The following is an 18,751-nucleotide window of genomic DNA, read 5'->3' as shown; positions in this document are numbered from 1 at the left end:
TGTTGAAAAAGTGAATTTTATACACTGAAACTAATCATTATAACAAATCTTCAATTTATTTGAAGCAATTCAGTTTTAAAACTTTAAGTTACAGCAGTCACAGAAAAAAACAGGGAACAGTCAGAAACAATAAAAGAATAATCAGGAGTACTGCAAATTTTTTTGTTTGTTTTTAACACTGTCATGGCTTTATTCAAAACACAGTTGCACAAAAGTATTAACTTCAAAGTTTTTAAGGAGATTCTTGAGGAACTTAACACACTATATACATACTGCCATACAAAGAGCATTAAAATAGGACCGAAAACTTCTACAAAATATAAAACCCACCCTTACTTATTTGCATGAAAATACCACCCACAAAGCTAAATAAGTCTTAAAAGTTATCTGGAGGCTCTAAGTGTTGTTTTCAAACCAAAGTACTCTAATTTTGATTGCACAGTAAGATGATTGATAAGAAAGTCAATATATAGATTTCATTTTAAAAATAAGTATTTTGTAATCTGGCATAGTATGTAACGAGAATTGTTAGGAACTAAAATAGGGAATTTCAATTTTTAAAAGCAGAAGAAAAATGTTAGTTTTTTGGGATTCCAATCCCCTCACTAAACTTATCCCAAGTATTTTATTTCAGTCAGTTGTGTAACTTTTTTAGTTTCTCCACAAGTAACATCATAATTTTTACTTTAAAACACCAAGTCATACATTTTACATTTTAGAAGCAGTAGCAGCAGTACTATACTCAGTATTTAAATATGTCCCAGTATAGAAGCATAACTTCAATTAATTTGCTGACACTAACTTTTTTAAAACTTACAAATATTCAAAACAAAGGGAAAAAATTTTAGATAGCCAAGATTTAAAAAGCCATTGCTTTGAACATGGAGCCTCAATAGCAAAAGAGGAGATATAGTTGTATACTCATCTTATTTAGTAGCCATGTAAGGAAACACACACTTACCCCAAATATTTTTCTACTTTGAATAGACATCCACTTGAAAACAAATCTTAATTTTAATGTCGATTTAGTTTCAAATACTTTTCCAGCTGCCTAGTACATTCCAATTAATGCTATTATTATATCTGGTAATGCTTCAAAACTGGGAATTAAAGGTTAGAAATACTTTGCAGAGTGGTATCCAAATCATTTGAGAAGCCAACTTTAAAATTTGACTTTAATGTCTTATTAATTATTAACAGGCAATTGTTCTGACTTTTAAGAAACATGAACACTGCTTCCAAAAAGCACCCCTGCTTTTCTTTCTTCATCCTACTAATATTGTCTTAGATGTTGTGAACCAAGAAACATTTATGGTAAGCAGAGCTTACTGCATAAAACTGTATTGATAATATATTCTTATGTCAGAAAATACTCAATTTCTTCCACTTCATTTATTTAAAACCCAGACAGGACTAAAAGGTAGTTGAGGTATAAGACTAAAGGTTTTCCTGGGTTTCACAAGTTTCCCAACTTTCTTTTGAGAGAGCAGGAGGGAGTGAAACAAGAAGGGAAGGTGATCATAAAGGAATTGCTAAGAAGAAAAAGAATGCACACCTAAAAACAAAACAAAATAAACAACCATCGGCATGTCATGATTTGCAGCCTGACAAAAGGGCTCACCTGCATGTCTCTGGACTTAGTATAAGCAATTTTTCCTTCAAAAATAAAATCTTATCAGTCACCACTAAATCCATGAACCCTATTACTGAATAGAACCTCCACAAAATCCATGAACTATGTTGCTGAATAGAACCTTTACTATTCTGCTTCTATTTTCCAAGTTACCTGTGACAAAAAAGCAACCAAACACTCTTAGTCAAAAAAAAAAAAAAAAAGGTAACTGCCTTCAAACTAAAGATCCCTGGATTACCTCTAAAAGAATAACCAACTTACCACTCAAGAGACTATTGTCATTTTATATTATAGCAAACTGTAATTTCAGTTAATTTATAAATAAGGAATGAAATGCACCATACTACACTTGTGTAAAAGTGATGTTTTAATTATGGGCTAAAAATGACTAATACAGTAAGCTTAAATTTAAAAAATTAAGTCTAAATAAATTGCTAGGGAATTCCACAATGGGAGTCAATGAAAATTTTTCTCTACATATAATATGATCATTAACAGACTAGTTCTTATTTGGAATGATAAGGCAAAAATAGTAAAACCACACTTTTCCTATAAAAAGTTACACATTATCTTCTGTAGGGATAGCTATCGTACATGAAGAAACAAAGATGTGATCACTCTATTGCACACCCAGAAACATTAGAGAGTCTGGTCTTAGAATGATCTAGTCATCTTCCTCTCCATCATCTTCAGCATCTCGTTTCCTCTTCTCCCCTCGAAGACCTTCTTCTTCTTAACGAGTGGAAGGAAAAATGCAAAATGCTTAATTTTAACAAATGAGGATTGGTTACATTACAAAGTTTTGAATCTTAGTGAAAAGTTAATGGCAGGGCCTAACACGGTGGCTCACACCTGTAATCCCAGCACTTTGAGAGGCCGAGGTGGGTGGATCACTTGAGGTTTGGTCAACAAGGTGAAACCCCATCTCTACTAAAAATGCAAAAAATTAGCCAGGCGTGATGGCGGGTGCCTATAATCCCAGCTACTGGAGAGGCTGAGGAAGAATTGCATGAACCTAGAAGGCGGAGGTTCCAGTGAGCCAAGATCGTGCCACTGCACTCCAGCCTGGGCAACCGCCCAAAACTTTGTCTCAAAAAAAAAAAAAAAACGTTACTGGCAGAAGAAAATTGGCCAGGCAAGGTGGCTCATGCCAGTAATCCCAATACTTTGGGAGGCCGAGCCAGGCGGATCACTTCAGGTCAGGAGTTGGAGACCAGCCTGGCCAATAGTGTGAAACTCCCATCTCTACTAAAAATATAAAAATTAGCTGGGTGTGGTGCAGGCACCTGTAGTCCCAGCCACTTGGGAGGCTGGGGCAGGAGAATCGTTTGAACCCGGGAGGCAGAGGCTGCAATGAGCCAAGACTATGCCACTGCACTCCATCTGGGCGACAGAGGGAGACTGTCTCAAAAGAGGGAGGGAGGGCAGGCGAAGACAGGACGAGAGGGAGGGAGGGAGGAAAGGAAGGTGATAGGAAGGAAGGGAGGAAGGGAGGGAGGGAAGGAAGGAAATTATACTTCAAGTTTCCTCTTTGAATTTCTTTAAATATGAGTAGGTTGAAAACAGACTTAACAGGCTTAGAAATCCATAATCATTACAGTTTGCTATGCACCCTTGTGGCCATATCATGAAGTACAGATTAAGAAACTAAGGGCTTGACATCAATGCAAGTGTTAGTAAATTTTAAAAATTATTTTGAGGCTGAATGCAGTGGTTCACATCTATAATCCTAGCACTTTGGGAGGCCAAGGCAAGAGGATCAGTTGGGCCCAGGAGTTCAAAACCAGCCTGGGCAACAGTGAGACCCCGTCTATACAAAAAATACAAAAATTAGCAAGGTGTGGTGGTGTGCATTTGCAGTCTCAGCTATTTTGGAAGAGGCTGAGGTGGGAGGATTGCTTAAGCCTGGGAAGTCGAGGCTGCAGTGAGCTATAATTGCCCCACTGCACTCACTGCTGACAGAGACCCTGTCTCAAAACAATAAAATAAAATAAAATAATAAAATAAAATAAAATAAAAATACTGTTTGGCCATGGTGGCTCACATCTACAATCCCAGCACTTTGGGAGGCTGGGGTGGGCAGATCGCTTGAACCTAGAGTTCAACACAGCCTGGGCAATATGGCGAAACCCCATCTCTACAAAAAAAAAATACAAAAATTAGCCGGGTGTGACGGTGTGTGCCTGTAGTCCCAGCTACTTGGGAGGCTGAGATGGGGCGATCACCTGAGCCCAAGAAGATTGAGACTGCAGTGAGCTGCGATTGCACCACTGCACTCCAGCCTCCAGCCTGGGTAACAAAGTAAGACTCTGTTTAAAAATATATACATATATATATGTATATATGTTTTTTATATATATATTATATATATACATATATATAAATTTTTAAAGGCCTAGAAAACAAATCTAAAAACAGCATTAATTATCTGGAGTTCAACTGCTCCTCTCTTGTAAGATAAGGCTTCACTCTCTCTAAAATGACACTCTATAAAAATAATAAATTCAGCTCAAGGTTCCATTTATCTCTTCATTTGCTTTTAAAATAAATGTTATAAGCTGTTTATTTATGAGTTATAAATTAATGAGTGCCCTAAGACAACTACTCTTATAAAAAAAACTTTTATAACTTTGAAGGCACTCTATGATAAAGCAAAATCAAAGGGATCAGTAAAAATTTACATTATAGGCTCCTTCTTTAAAGTGTATGAAACATAAAGTATATAAAAAATAACTATGTCTTTAATTTTAGAATTTGTTTATGGCTAATGTAACTCACCCTCCTCTTCCTCTTCTTCCCCTTCTTCAACATAGTCATCATCATCTTCTTCATCCTTGAAATTCAAATATTCAGTTGAGAATTAAAAAATCATATGGATTTTTCACTCTTTCTTGTAATATATTCCAACAAGAGCAAAGAAACTTGGTTATTCTGTGTTTTGACAACCTCTGCCATTCTTATAAAGGTCCTTTTTAAAACCTAACTAAAGAGCCAGGTGTGGTGGCTCATGCCTGTAATCGCAGCACTTTGGGAGGCCGAGGAGGGCAGATGACCCGAGGTCAGGAGTTCAAGACCAGCGTGGCCAACATGGTGAAACCCCATCTCTACTAAAAATACAAAAATTAGCCAGGCATGGTGGCAGGCGCCTGTAATCCTAGCTACTCAGGAGGTTGACACAGAAGAATCGCATGAACCTGGCAGGCGGAGGTTGCAGTGAGCTGAGATCGCGCCATTGCACTCCAGCCTGGTAAACAAGAGCTGAGGCTTCATCTCAAAAAAAAAAAAATTTCTAACTAAATCTCTAAGTTTTTTTTTTTTTGAAATGGAGTTTTGCTCTTGCTGCCCAGACTTAAGTGCAATGGCGTGACCTCGGCTCACGGCAAACTCCGCCTCCCGGGTTCAAGCGATTCTCCTGCCTTGGCCTCCCGAGTAGCTGGGATTATAGGCATGCGCCACTACGCCCGGCTAATTTTGTATTTTTAGTGGAGACGGGGTTTCTCCATGTTGGTCAGGCTGGTCTCAAACTCCCAACCTCAGGTGATCTGCCTGCCTCAGCCTCCCCAAATGCTGGGATTACAGGTGTGACCCACCACACCTGGCCAACTGCCTAATTCTTGTATCAGAAATCATTCTTATACAATCAGTTGAAACAAAGCATCTCCATACCAGAATACCAGTAAGCTATAAGGAGTAAAAGGAATAGATGAGATTGCAAAAAGCATAATAAAGAACACAATGAAAATCAGGAAAAACTGCAGACTAAACTGAAGAAGGAAAGACAAGAAAAAAAGGGGAAGATTGAATGTGGCTTTTGTTGCAGTATTTGCTCATTAAAAAAAGAAGAGGTGGGGCCAGGTGCAGCGGCTCACCTGTAATCCCAGCACTTTGGGAGGCTGAGGTGGGCGGATCACCTGAGGTCAGGAGTTCAAGACCACCCTGGCCAACACAGTGAAACCCTGTCTCTACTAAAAATACAAAAAATTAGCCAGTGTAGTGGCAGGCACCTGTAATCCCAGCTACTCAGGAGGGTAAGGCAGGAGAATCGCTTGAACCCAGGAGGCAGAGGTGGCAGTGAACCGAGATCGCGCCATTGCACTCCAGCCTGGGCTACAAGAGCAAAACTCCGTCTCAAAAAAGAAAAAAAAAAGAACACTTAAATTTCTGTTCTTCATTATATATATAGCTCCTAACTCACCAAGACCCCAAACGAATATAAATCCTATTTTTTCCATACTAGTTTCATCAGAAAATATGTATCATTGATTGTTGATATTATGTATCTAACCAATGCAAAACTCATTAGAACAAATATTAACAATTCCCAGTCTAAATAAGATATGTTATTTTTAATAATAAAAAAATACTTTATGAGTTTTTCAAATAAACTTCAATTTAACATTAGGAGAAAATAACTAACCTAAACTCCTAGGGGCTACAGATAACTTGTTCTAGTCAACTGACATTTCCCATGAGCCTACCATGGGCTAGTCAGTGTACTAGATGCTGAGATCCAAAGGTGAGTGGCACTCCCTTTAAGGAGCTCACCACTTAGCAGAAAGTAGCCGAATGATTTTACAAGTGTCTCTAGGCAATAGAAGCCTGATCATGATTCAGAGGTAACACATGGAAGAGTGACTGCCTAAGAAAAAATATAGAAAGCTTCAGTGATGAGTCAACTGCAGAGTTGGGTTTGTAAAGATAAGAGTTCACAAAGCATGATTTGGGTGGTGGTTACACAAGTACATGCATATGTAAAATTCCATGCAGTTGTAAATAAAATCAGTGCACTTCACAAGCTTCCCTCAGCAAAAAACAAAAAGTTCATCAGAGGCTCATTTCAGAAAGCATGAACAACGTATTCATAAACAGCCATAAAGGTAAAACAGCTTGGTGTGATCATTTAATTTGGAATCAAGGGAGATGAAGCTGGAGAAGGAAGCAGGGGCTGAGCATGGTGGCTCACACCTGTAATCCCAGCACTGTGGGATGCCAAGGTGGGTGGACCATTTGAGGTCAGGAGTTCAAGACCAGCCTGGCCAACATGGTGAAACCCTGTCTCTACAAAAAATACAAAAATTAGCCAGGCGTGGTGGCGTGTGCCTATAGTCCCAGCTACTTGGGAAGCTGAGGTGAGAGGACTGCTTGAGCCTGGGAGGCAGAGGTTGCAGTGAGTCAAGATCGCACCACTGCACTCCAGCCTAGGCAAGAGTGAGACTGTGTCAAAAAAAAAAAAAAAAGAAGAAGGAGCAAAGGCCAGAAATGAAAGGCCTTGTATGTCTTGGGGGCAAGAGGGAAACATTAAAGGGTTTCAAGAAGACTGGTGTATAATCACATTTGCATTAGATTACACAGGCAGCACTGTGGAGAATACTCCTAAGTGGTGATGCTGTATTCAGAGAGACTATTTAGAAAGTTACTACAAAAGTATAAGCAAGAGATAATTAGGAGAAAGAAACTTAAGTTTTCTTGAGTGCCTATAATGTGCCAGGGACTATATTCTTTACATAGATTATCCTGTTAAATCCTTAATCCTATGAGATTGATATAACCTGTTTTTTTTGTTTTTTGTTTTGAGACAGAGTCTGGCTCTGTTGCCCGAGTTGGAGTGCAGTGGCACGATCTCAGCTCACTGTAATCTCTGCCTCCTGGGTTCAAGTGATTCTCTGGCCTCAGCCTCACGAGTAGCTGGGACTACAGATGTGTGCCATCATGCCGAGCTAATTTTTGTATTTTTAGTAGATATGGGGTTTCCCCACCCATTTTGGCCAGGCTGGTCTCAAACTCCTGACCTTGTCATCCACCTGCCTCGGACTCCCAAAGTGCTGAGATTACAGGTGTGAGCCACCATGCCTGGCCTAATCTGTTTTATAAATGCAGAAAACTGAGGTTCACAGACATTTGTAAAATGTCTCCACCATACCATGCCATTGAGGATATAGCAGATTTGAAAGTTATCTGGGAGGTAAAATCAATAGGTGTTTTTTTGTGTTTTTTTTTTTTGTTTTTTTTTTTGAGACGGAGTCTCGCTCTGTCGACCGGGCTGGAGTGCAGTGGCCGGGTCTCAGCTCACTGCAAGCTCCGCCTCCCGGGGTTACGCCATTCTCCTGCCTCAGCCTCCCGAGTAGCTGGGACTACAGGCGCCCACCACCTCGCCCGGCTAGTTTTTTGTATATTTTAGTAGAGACGGGGTTTCACCATGTTAGCCAGGATGGTCTCGATCTCCTGACCTCATGATCCGCCCGTCTCAGCCTCCCAAAGTGCTGGGATTACAGGCTTGAGCCACTGCGCCCGGCCAATAGGTGTTTATGATTACCTGGATATAGTTTGGGGTGGAGGACAATGAAAAAAAAGACAGGCAGTTAGACATATATGCACACCCACAACTTAGAAACAACTCTCAGACTGCTACAAAACATACTTTATATAGTATTTGGTCCTATGCCTAGAAATTAATTTTCAGTGCAGATAAGAAGCGTGTATTCACCTGAATTTCTTCTTTCATTAAGTATGAGAGGCCCACTTCCTCTTCTCCCTCTCCCAACTCTGAACCTGCTTCATCTTCATCTTCATCTTCATCCTCATCCTCATCTTCCTCTTCCTCCTCCTCTTCCTCATATCCTTCTGGTGGACCAGCTTCATTTTCCTCTTCCTCTTCATCATCTTCATCTCCATCTTTAAAAAATCATTTAAAGATGAGTAAATTGACTGAGCAAATGTTTCTTCCTAGGATGTTGATGCTTTTTACCCTTGTCCAATCACTTCAAACTTGTAAGCCGATAGATGGGAAGTAACTCAGAGAGATACTTTATTTTTTTTTTTTTAAGATTTCTGTTTTACAACATTCCTAGTTATTCCTACAAACCATATGCGAGAAGTATGGCTTCTAAATACTAGTATCCAACATATATATAGAGTCTCATGAAAACATTGCATGCACTAAAGTTTGTTTTACTTTGTGAACACTTCAAAACTTGCTTGTGAGATGCTGGAGAGGCTGCAGAGAAAAGGGAATGCTTATACACTGTTGGTGGGAATATAAATTAGTTCAGCCACTATGAAAAGCAGTTTGGAAATTTCTCAAAGAACTCAAAATACAACTACCATTCAACCCAGCAATCCCATTACTGGGTATATACCCAAAGGAAAGTAAATCATTCTACCAAAAAGACACATGCATTTGTATGCTCACCACAGCACTATTCACAATACCAAAGACATGGAACCAACCTAGGTGCCCATGAATGACGGACTGGATAAAGAAAATGTACAACATACACATGATGGAATACTACACAGCCATAAAGAAAGAATGAAATAATGTCCTTTGCAGCAACATAGATATAGCTGGGGGCCATCATCCTAAGTGAATTAATGCAGAAACAAAAAACCAAATACTGCATGTTCACACTTACAAGCAGGAGTTAAACACTGGGGACACAGGGACATAAAGATGGGAACAGACACTGGAAACTTCAAAAGAGGGGAAGGAGGGTGGCTGAAGAACTAACTATTGGCACTATGTTCACTATTTGGGTGACAGGATCAGTAGAAGACCAAACCTCAGCATCATGCAATACACCCATGGAACAAACTTGCACACGTACCCCCTTAATCTAAAATTAAAAAAAAAAAAAAAAAAAAAACTGCTTATCTATCATTTCATCATTTTATAACAGTGTTTATCCATCAAATTTCTTCTTACAATGAAGGAGTTTTCACTCAATAATAAGGAGCAGTATCCCATTACTAACAGCTATTCTGTCATCTGATCTGTTAGTCATCCACTTTTCTAAAACTGTATACTCACAATCTAATTCTAGAATATTTTTCTTCCCTCAAAAAGAAATCCCATACCCACATGCAGTCACTCTCCCATTTTCCTCTCTCCCAGCATACAGCAACTAATAATCTACTTTCTGTCTCAATGGATTTGCCTATCCTGAAGTTTCTACCTATTCTGAACCATATATATATGGTTTTTTGTTCGGTTTTTTGTTTTGTTTTTGAGACAGAGTCTAACTCTGTCGCCCAGGCTACAGTGCAGTGACACGATCTCAGCTCACTGTAACCTCTGCCTCCCAGGTTCCAGCAATTCTCCTGCCATGGCTTCCCATGAACTTTCCATATAAATGAAGTCAATCAATACGTGGCCTTTTGTGTCTCTCTTCTTTCACTTAGAACATTTTCAAGATTCGGCCGGGCGCGGTGGCTCAAGCCTGTGATCCCAGCACTTTGGGAGGCCGAGACGGGCGGATCACGAGGTCAGGAGATCGAGACCATCCTGGCTAACACGGTGAAACCCCGTCTCTACTAAAAATACAAAAATCTAGCCGGGCGAGGTGGCGGGCGCCTGTAGTCCCAGCTACTCGGGAGGCTGAGGCAGGAGAATGGCGTAAACCCGGGAGGCGGAGCTTGCAGTGAGCTGAGATCCGGCCACTGCACTCCAGCCCGGGCGACAGAGCGAGACTCCGCCTCAAAAAAAAAAAAAAAAAAAAAAAAAAAAAAAAAAAAAAAAAAGAACATTTTCAAGATTCATTCATGTAGCATGCATCAGTACTTCATTCATATTTATGGTGGAATAATATTGTACTGTATAGATAAAACACATTTTTAAAATCTGTTCATTGGGCTGGGGCCCGGTGGCTCACGCTGGCTTTAATCCCAGCACTTTGGGAGGCCGAGGTGGGTGGATCACAAGGTCAGCAGTTCGAGACCAGCCTGACCAACATGGTGAAACCCTGTCTCTACTAAAACTACGAAAAAATTAGCTGGGAGTGGTGGCGGGTGCCTGTAATCCCAGCAACTTGGAAGGTCCAGGCAGGATAATTGCTTGAAAACGGAAGGCGGAGGTTGCAGTGAGCCGAGATTGCACCACCGCACTCTAGCCTGGGCAATAAGAGCAAAACTCTGTCTCAAAAAAAAAAAATTCCGTTCATCAGTTGATAGATACTTCGGTTGTTTCTACTTTTTGGCTATTACAAGTGGTTCTTTTTTTTAAAAAAATACTATTTAAGAGGTTGCCACTTTTACTGGGTGTACAACTTTCTACAGATATAAAATTTCACAGAGCTTCATGTTATAATAGTCATTAAATTCCCTGAAACTATAGGAAATATAAAAGAAGAAATACTGGCTAGAGCTATGGGTTTTTTAAATTTTTTCTTGTCTTACTAATATCTTCTTGTGGATTTTTTTTTCAAACCTAAATTTCCAGGCCCAATCTAATTTGCACAGCTAGAGCAGAGGCTATAATAATGACACACTTATGAGTATTAAGAATGATTACCCTCATCATCCTCCTCTTCAGAGTCCGGTGCTTCATTATCCTCCTGATCAAATCCATCTAAGTATGTGATTTGCTGCAGCAGTTCAAAAATACTTTCTCTATAATCTTCCAGGTTTGTGATCTCACAGTTAAACAGGTCAAGACTTTTCAAATTTTTAAGATTTTGCTGGAAAAGTAAAGTTAAAACTTACATTCAAGATTTAAAATACCATGTTTTTTGTTTTGTTTTGTTTTTGTTTTTGAGACGGAGTCTAGCTCTGTTGCCAGCTGTAATTCAGTGCCACGATCTCCGCTCACTGCAACCTCCGCCTCCCAGGTTCAAGCGATTCTCTTGCCTCAGCCTCCCGAGTAGCTGGGACTACAGGCGTGCACCACCATGCCCAGCTAATTTTTGTGTTTCTGTTTTGTTTTGTTTTTTTTTGAAACGGACTTTTTGCTCTTGTTGCCCAGGCTGGAGTGCAATGGCACGATCTCAGCTCACCACAACCTCCGCCTCCTGGGTTCAATTCTCCTGCCTCAGACTCCCGAGTCGCTGGGATTACAGGCATGCGCCTCCACGCGCAGCTAGTTTTGTATTTTTAGTAGAGACGGGGTTTCTCCACGTTGGTTGGGCTGGTCTCAAACTCCCAACCTCAGGTGATCTGCCCGCCTTGGCCTCCCAAAGGGCTAGGATTACAGGCGTGAGCCACTGCGCCCAGCCTAATTTTTGTATTTTTAGTAGAGATGGGGTTTTACCATGTTGGCCAGGATGGTCTCAATCTCCTGACCTCATGATCTGCCCACCTTGGCCTCCCAAAGTGCTGGGATTACAGGCGCGAGCCACCGTGCCCGACCACATCATTTCTTTTTTTTTTTTGAGGCGAAGTCTCGCTCTGTCGCCCGGACTGGAGTGCAGTGGCCGGATCTCAGCTCACTGCAAGCTCCGCCTCCCGGGTTTGCGCCATTCTCCCGCCTCAGCCTCCCGAGTAGCTGGGACTACAGGCGCCCGCCACCTCGCCCGGCTAGTTTTTTTTTGTATTTTTAGTAGAGACGGGGTTTCACTGTGTTAGTCAGGATGGTCTCGATCTCCTGACCTCGTGATCCGCCCGTCTCGGCCTCCCAAAGTGCTGGGATTACAGGCTTGAGCCACCGCGCCCGGCCCATCATTTCTTTTTAATTTATGATTCAGAAAATATACATTTGAAATTGAGAATGATTTTTGTATTTTTTGAGTTTTATAATGAAGGGTTATTATATCAAGCACAGCCAGCTAACCTGGCTGATTTTTTTTTAATTTTTATTTTTGTAGAGACAGGGTCTCACTATGTTGCCCAGGTTGGTCTCAAACTCCTGGACTCAAGCGATCCTCCCACCTCTGCCTCCGAAAGTGCTGGGATTACAGACATAAACCACTGTGCCCAGCCTCCAATCTTTTTTCAAAATCAGAGCAATAATTTTCAGCGTGTCACTTTTTCTTTTCCTTCCCTCATACCAGGAAAGAAGGGGGCAAATAATAAAATAACTCAAAAAATAATCAAGAAGTAAGGAAAAAGAATAAAAGGTAAAAAAAAAAAAAAAAAAAAAAAAAAAAACCTGGAAATTTTAAAACCAGATAGTCAACTTCTGAAGTTGATGATAAAATAAATTTCTCATTGATTTAAAATTTCATCTGAATATTTTAGTCTAAAAGAAACGAAATCAGTAACTGCCTAGATCATAACATACAAAAAAATTCATAAGTTTTAAGAGTTAAATAGAAATTAATAGACACAAACAAATCTCAGAAAATTTAACCAAAAAAAGCAAGTCCAGAGACAAAACCGTTTCACTTACCAGAGCTTCTACTGTACTGAGATCTTTTATTTTGTTTCCACTCAGATTGAGGTAGGTAAGATTTGGACATTTCTCTGCCAGGACTTCCAAGCCTCCAGAAATTATGTTATCACTAAGCTCCAACTATACATTCAACATAGGAAAAAAACAAAGAATGGTAAAGGTATCATATCAAAGCTTTTTTTTTTTAAACGAAGTATCACTCTGTTACTCAGGCTGGAGTGCAGGGGTGCAATTTCCACTCACTGCAACCTCCGCCTCCTGGGTTCAAACAAATTCTCCTGCCTCAGCCTCCCAAGTAGCTGGGATTACAGGCACCCGCCACCACACCCAGCTAATTTTTGTATTTTTAGTAGAGATGGGGTTTCACCATGTTGGCCAGGCTGGTCTCGAACTCCTGACCTCAGGTGATCCACCCGCGTCGGCCTCCCAAAGTGCTGGGATTACAGGCATGAGCCACCACACCTGGCATATCAAAGATTTTTAAAGTATATCAATTTGAAGAAAAAAAAAAAAACTCATTCTCTATGGCTTCAAGAAACTATCACTACAGATCATTAATTTCCAAATTCCTTTCTACATCTGCCAAATAATGTATTAGAACACCTACATAATGGGCTCTTAACCCAGCTTGGATTCTAGTTGTACTACATTTGGATTTCATGATGTAGAGAAAAATATTTGGTATATATTAAATACAAATTCATATTATAAGGCAATTCCACTATTAGATTTAAATTTCTAGGCCAGGCACAGAGGCTAACTCCTCTAATCCCAGCACTGTGGGAGGCTGAGGCAGGAGGATGACTGGAGCCCAGGAATTTGAAACCAGTCTGGACAACAAGGTAAAACCCTGTCTCTGCAAAAAATACAAAAATTAGCCAGGTATGGTGGCACATGCCTGTAGCCTCAGCTACTCGGGAGGCTGAGGTGGGAGGATGCTTGATCCCCGGAGGCAGAGGTTGCAATGAGCCAAGATCACACCACGGCACTGCAGCCTGGGCGACAGAATAAGACCCTGTCTTAAAAATAAGTAAGTAAATAAATTTATAAAAGCAGTATTAGAGCTGATTCTCAAAATCCTATATAACTTTTTCTTATCTCTAGAAACTTAAAAACTTCTAATTAGCAAGCAGAATGGTAATTCCATTTGGCCAAACACTAGACATAACAGCCATGACATTTAAATCATGATGCTTCACCTAAATGCCAACTTACTTTTCGAAGTTTATTTAAGCTGGGAAGCCGGGCCAGTGAACTTAGTTCCACATTAGCCATACTCAGAAATTCTAGTTCTTTGAAAGTATCATTCAGGCCTTCAATTTCTCCATTTACACACAGGCAATTATCAAGGACTAACTCTGTCACCTGTAAGAGGGAAAACATTAATTAATGATTCTTTAGTTTGTAATCTGTTTAGGTAGAGACCTGGGTCTTGACACTTTGGAAATGTAACTATTAAAACCACCAATCTCCAGTCTGATTGCCCATCAGTTAAAATAAAACACAAGACAACAAAAACCCCAGCAATCCCCTTACACAGATCCTTTTCATTTCCCCCCAAAACTGATATACAATCTAAAGTCATCACTATAATCTTTTTAATTTCTTTTTTCCTTTTTTTCCTTCTGGTTTTTTTTTTTTTTTTTTTTGAGATGGAGTGTTGTTCTGTTACCCAGGCTGGAGTTCAATGGCACGATCTCGGCTCACTGCAACCTCCAACTCCTGGGTCCAAGCAATTCTCCTGTCTCAGCCTCTCAAGTAGCTGGGATTACAGGTGCATGTCACCACTCCCTAATTTTTTTGTATTTTTAGTAGAAACAGGGTTTCGCCATGTTGGCCAGGCTGGTCCTGAACTCCTGACCTCAGGTGATCCTCCCCCTCAGCCTCCCAAAGTGCTGGGATTACAGGGATGAGCCACCTCGCCTGGTCATTTTTTCAATTTAAACTTGGACTAAAGTTCAATGCCTGCTTCAAATCACTGATACATAAGAAACAAACGTTGAAGAAGTTCCCATGTGAAACCTGTTTCTGACCCTGATAAGGAGGACCCTCAGCATCAGAGAATATATTTATGTAAGGAGCGGGTACCTGAGCTACCAGGAAAAGATTCAAGTGAGCTGCCCTAAAACCTACAAAGAGCGCCAGGCGCAGGGGCTCACGCCTGTCATCCCAGCACTTTGGAAAGCTGAGGCAGGTGGATCACTTGAGGTTAGGAGTTCAAAATAAGCCTGGCCAACACAGTGAAACCCTGTCCCTACTAAAAATACAAAACTCAGCCAGGCGTGATGGTGGGCACCTGTAATCCCAGCTGCTTGGGAGGCTGAGACAGGAGAATCACTTGAACCCGGGCGGCGGAGGTTGCAATGAGCCAAGGCCACACCATTGCACTCCACCTTGGGCAACAGATTGAGACTCTATCTCAAAAAAAAAAAAAAAAAAAAAAACCTACAAAGAGAAGAAACTGTTTAATCACTTTTTCAGTTTAAAACCCCTTCTCTTTGGTTGATAAATACCATCATTACTCAAAAAAACCTCCTTACCCTTTATGAAGAAATGTTAGAAAGCTCCTCTGGGAACAGCCCAGAGGGTATTATTGGTTCTCACATCCAGGCCAAACAGTATCACCCAAAACAATACATTCTTAACAAAATGTTATTTCTTCCTACCACTCTGGTATAATAGCATTTCTGTGCACTTTTCCCCATTCCTCAAGGAGTGGGGCTGAATTCCCTATTAGGTAAGAGTTTGTAGTAACAAACTTCCTGGTGTGGGCTTGAATGGACTTAATCTTTAAGGGAAAGGCCGAAGATCCTAGTTCTCTATACCCAATATGAAAACCTGTTTGAGGTATCCAAGGGCTAAAATTTGGCAACAAGGAATGCCACCTTCTCTATTTGAATACGATTTTGACATAATTATTTCTGTTGCCAGAGAGATCATCTTGAGCTCCGTTTTGGAGAAGTGGAAACTATGGCCCAGAGAACAAGAATGGCTTGCCTAGAGTCACACTTGGTTTGCCGCAGAGCTGTGAATTGGTTCGTCTTCACACTCCCCATTTAGTTGAGGAGTGGGGGCTACTAGATTTGGTGTCAGAAAACCAATTCCTCCACTTGTGTAAATCATTTCACTGCCCTGAGACTCCGTCTGCTAATTTGGATTCTAGAATAACACAATCCACCTTACAAGTGTGTAAGGAGGAAAGCAAATAACAAACGGGAAAAGTGCTTTGTAAACTGTCTATACAAATGTAAGAGACCGTTATTACAACACAGAGGAAGAAGCTGAAAAAAGGCAACGTCCTGCACTCCCAAAACTGGCAAAGAAATTACTACAATCACTAAGTGAAAGAATCCTGGCGGGGGAGGCGGGGGCGGGATTCAATTTTCCAACCCACGCCACCAAAAAGTATTCTAAACGTGTGCTTGTGAGAGACAGCTTTTAAAGTTTGATTTTGTTTTTTCCCTGAAGCCCCTAAGAATAAGTTCTAGAAACTTCAAGATCTCTCCGGGATGACCCTGATAGCAAGCAACTGTTTGCCCTCCCTGGCCCCTGCCAATTTCAGAAAACAGGCACCTTAGAAGAAAAAAAAAGTCTTAGTTGCCACTCCACACGCCGGACGCGAAAGCCCAGACAGACCCTGCTCATCCTCTATGCCGGTCTGCACAGACACCACCCCAGTTATATCCTTCTATCGATCGGTCGATCCAGCTACAGACAACTCCCTTACATTCCAATTCTAGGGCTTCTTTCAGCAAGACAGATGCTTTCCTCTGCGAGGCTCCCCGCTGGCCACCGGCCCTGCTCTCGCGACCTGCCGCTCCGACTGACGGGAAACCCCACACCGGGCGGGGACTCCCCAAGGAAAAAAGCAGTCGCCTCCCAACCCGCGTTGCCCTCGCGCCTTCGCCCTGGGTAGGTGAGGCCGAGGAGGCAACCGCGAAAAGGAGGCGGAAACGCCTCCTGCCCGACCCCCGAAAAGTTGACCGCGACCCCGCCTCATGTGGCCCCTCCCAACCCAGTCTCTTTAACTAAGGCAACAGCAGTAAGAGCGCATCATTTCGTTTCGGCGAACCCATCTTTAAAGCACAAAACTACTACGTCCCTTATGTTGAGTTTTGTGAAACCGTCTCCAGGGATCAAATTCAGACTTGCGGCCACACGACGTGCCACATATCGTTACACGGCGGGGGAAGAAGCGGATTATGCCTCCCGTCCCCTCCCCACCTCCGGTCACTGCGACGAGTCCCCAAACTCGCCCGCGGTCAGAGAACCCGCCGCTGACCCAGATTCCGCCGGGCGGAGGGCGGAGGGCGGCGCGCGCGGCTTCCCGGAGGAGTGGGCGCCGCCGGAGCAGACAGTGCGCGGACCCTGAAAGCGACCCCAGTCCGCGCCCGTCGCGACGTCGGACGCCCAGGGCCTCGAGGCCGGGGGAGCCCACCCCCCAAAAAGATGAGTTGGCCGCACTGCAGAAAAGTTGGACTAACTTCTCAGGCGCCGATGGCTGCGGCAGGGGCCGAGTGGGACTGGGGGGTCGCGCCCACGCCGCTGGCCCCCAGGAGGAGGAGCGCCGGGAGCGAAGCGGCAGAGCGCCCCCACCAGCCCGCTTCCCGCCCCCACGAGGCCAGGACGCCCGACTCGATGAAAGCCGAAAGGAGCTAAGCCCCCATGCACACACAAAAACGCCCCTAGAAACTTCAACCCTTCGCCATTTTAAGTAGAAGATTTTAATGATTTAAAACTTAAAATTAAACATTTCCCCAACCCTAAACCGGGGGGGCGGGGGCTAACTTATTACTCCATCCCCGCACACCCACCCAGGACCACCAGAAATCCGATCCTCAGAATACAGGACTGATGGGGAAGGGGTGGGGGCTGAGTCATCTCACCTCCTCCGGGGCTCTGTTCCTTAACTCCAGGTTAATCTTCTTCTTCATCTCCATGTCCTCCTCTTGCTCTTCAGCTACTACTCTCCTTCTTTTCCCTTTCCTGCCTTTCCCAATACCCCCAACCCAAAATTTTTAAGAGATTTAGAAATGAATGAAAAGGAACGCAAATATAAACGCCCACTACCACCAGATAGGTGTGGGGGAGAAAGAAGAGAATAGCAAATGGAGTCCAAGAGTTGGGACTCTAACTCAGCTGCCCCCACCTCCTTGTCCACACACTAGCGCGCGCACTCACACGCACGCACGCGCGCACACACATACACACACACATACACACACACACACACACCCGCAGTTCCTTCCCCTTCAATGGCTGCTCAGAGACTGAGCCTCCATGACACGGCACCGCCAACCCCCTGGCCTACACTCCACCCACCTCCCAAACGTATTGGTTGATTCTTCAGCGTCACGTTATTCTATTGGGCTAGGTAAATGTCTATCAGTCTTCAGGGAGGACCAGGACCAGAAACTCCGTATCTATTGGCTACGATCAAGGGCGCAGTTAATTTTGATAGGTCCAGGAGGGTGTACGTCCCGGAGAAATGATTTTGAATCCCAGTACCCCCCCTACTTTTCTTTATGTAGTTGGCGCGCTTTCCCTAGGCACTCGGACGGTTTTGTTGTCTGTTGGATTTGGTTTTTAGTTTTTGGTTTTTTTATTCTGTTGTTAGTGTTAAAGAGGGAGAAAGCATCCTTCCGTGCCCAAGTTGCGATACTGGTAATTCACCACACGGCATGCACTGGCTCTTGGCGGTTTTAAAAGCACAGCCGCTGCTTTGCAGCCAAGGTGTACGGCAACGTGCGCATCACATTAAAAAGATACCTTGGCATTGTCCTGCTGGGGTCAGGCTTTTCACAGAGACTGACCTTCCGTGATGCAGAGCCAGAGCCAAGATTTTAAAGATGGTAGTTTAACACCATAAAAGACAACAATTTTGAAAGCAGTTGGGTGAAGTATGTAAGTTAATAATATTTAAATAAAACTATCCTGGAGGAATTGTTACTGAGTTCATTTTTGCTGTAATAAACGCTAAGACCTTGGAGGAAAAACAACGCTGGCCTAATGAAAAT

The 18,751-nt window shown here is 42.4% G+C and overlaps 1 protein-coding gene across 3 annotated transcripts; it reads right to left on the bottom strand.

Moving 5' to 3' along the window:
- Positions 1-31: 31 nt before the first annotated feature.
- Positions 32-18,055, bottom strand: ANP32E (acidic nuclear phosphoprotein 32 family member E). 3 transcript variants are annotated; one of them, XM_010387277.2, is made up of 7 exons: positions 17,621-18,055; positions 13,950-14,099; positions 12,732-12,854; positions 10,920-11,085; positions 8,118-8,305; positions 4,412-4,466; positions 32-2,365 (listed from the first exon to the last, which is right to left on the bottom strand). In XM_010387277.2, exons 1-7 carry the CDS (start codon positions 17,672-17,674, stop codon positions 2,298-2,300), a joined length of 804 nt encoding a protein of 267 aa, XP_010385579.1. In that variant the 5' UTR covers positions 17,675-18,055; the 3' UTR covers positions 32-2,297. The 3 variants fall into 3 exon arrangements, with proteins under 3 accessions (XP_010385579.1, XP_010385580.1, XP_010385581.1); XM_010387278.2 differs by having other exon boundaries at positions 32-2,362; XM_010387279.2 differs by lacking the exons at positions 32-2,365; positions 4,412-4,466; positions 10,920-11,085 and having other exon boundaries at positions 8,120-8,305.
- Between the last annotated feature and the right edge of the window lie 696 nt (positions 18,056-18,751).

This window comes from Rhinopithecus roxellana, chromosome 8, assembly GCF_007565055.1.
Source record: "Rhinopithecus roxellana isolate Shanxi Qingling chromosome 8, ASM756505v1, whole genome shotgun sequence".
Classification (NCBI taxonomy): Eukaryota; Metazoa; Chordata; class Mammalia; order Primates; family Cercopithecidae; genus Rhinopithecus; species Rhinopithecus roxellana.
This window is presented reverse-complemented; position numbering and strand designations above follow the sequence as displayed.

Bases quoted from the DNA above. Each gene is read 5' to 3' on its own strand.
- ANP32E (XM_010387277.2), bottom strand. From the start codon at position 17,674: ATGGAGATGAAGAAGAAGATTAACCTGGAGTTAAGGAACAGAGCCCCG. The intron at 14,100-17,620 runs GTGAGATGACTC...TCCCTCTTACAG, and splicing joins GGAACAGAGCCCCGGAGGAG to GTGACAGAGTTAGTCCTTGA. The intron at 11,086-12,731 runs GTAAGTGAAACG...TTACTTTTCCAG, and splicing joins TCAGTACAGTAGAAGCTCTG to CAAAATCTTAAAAATTTGAA.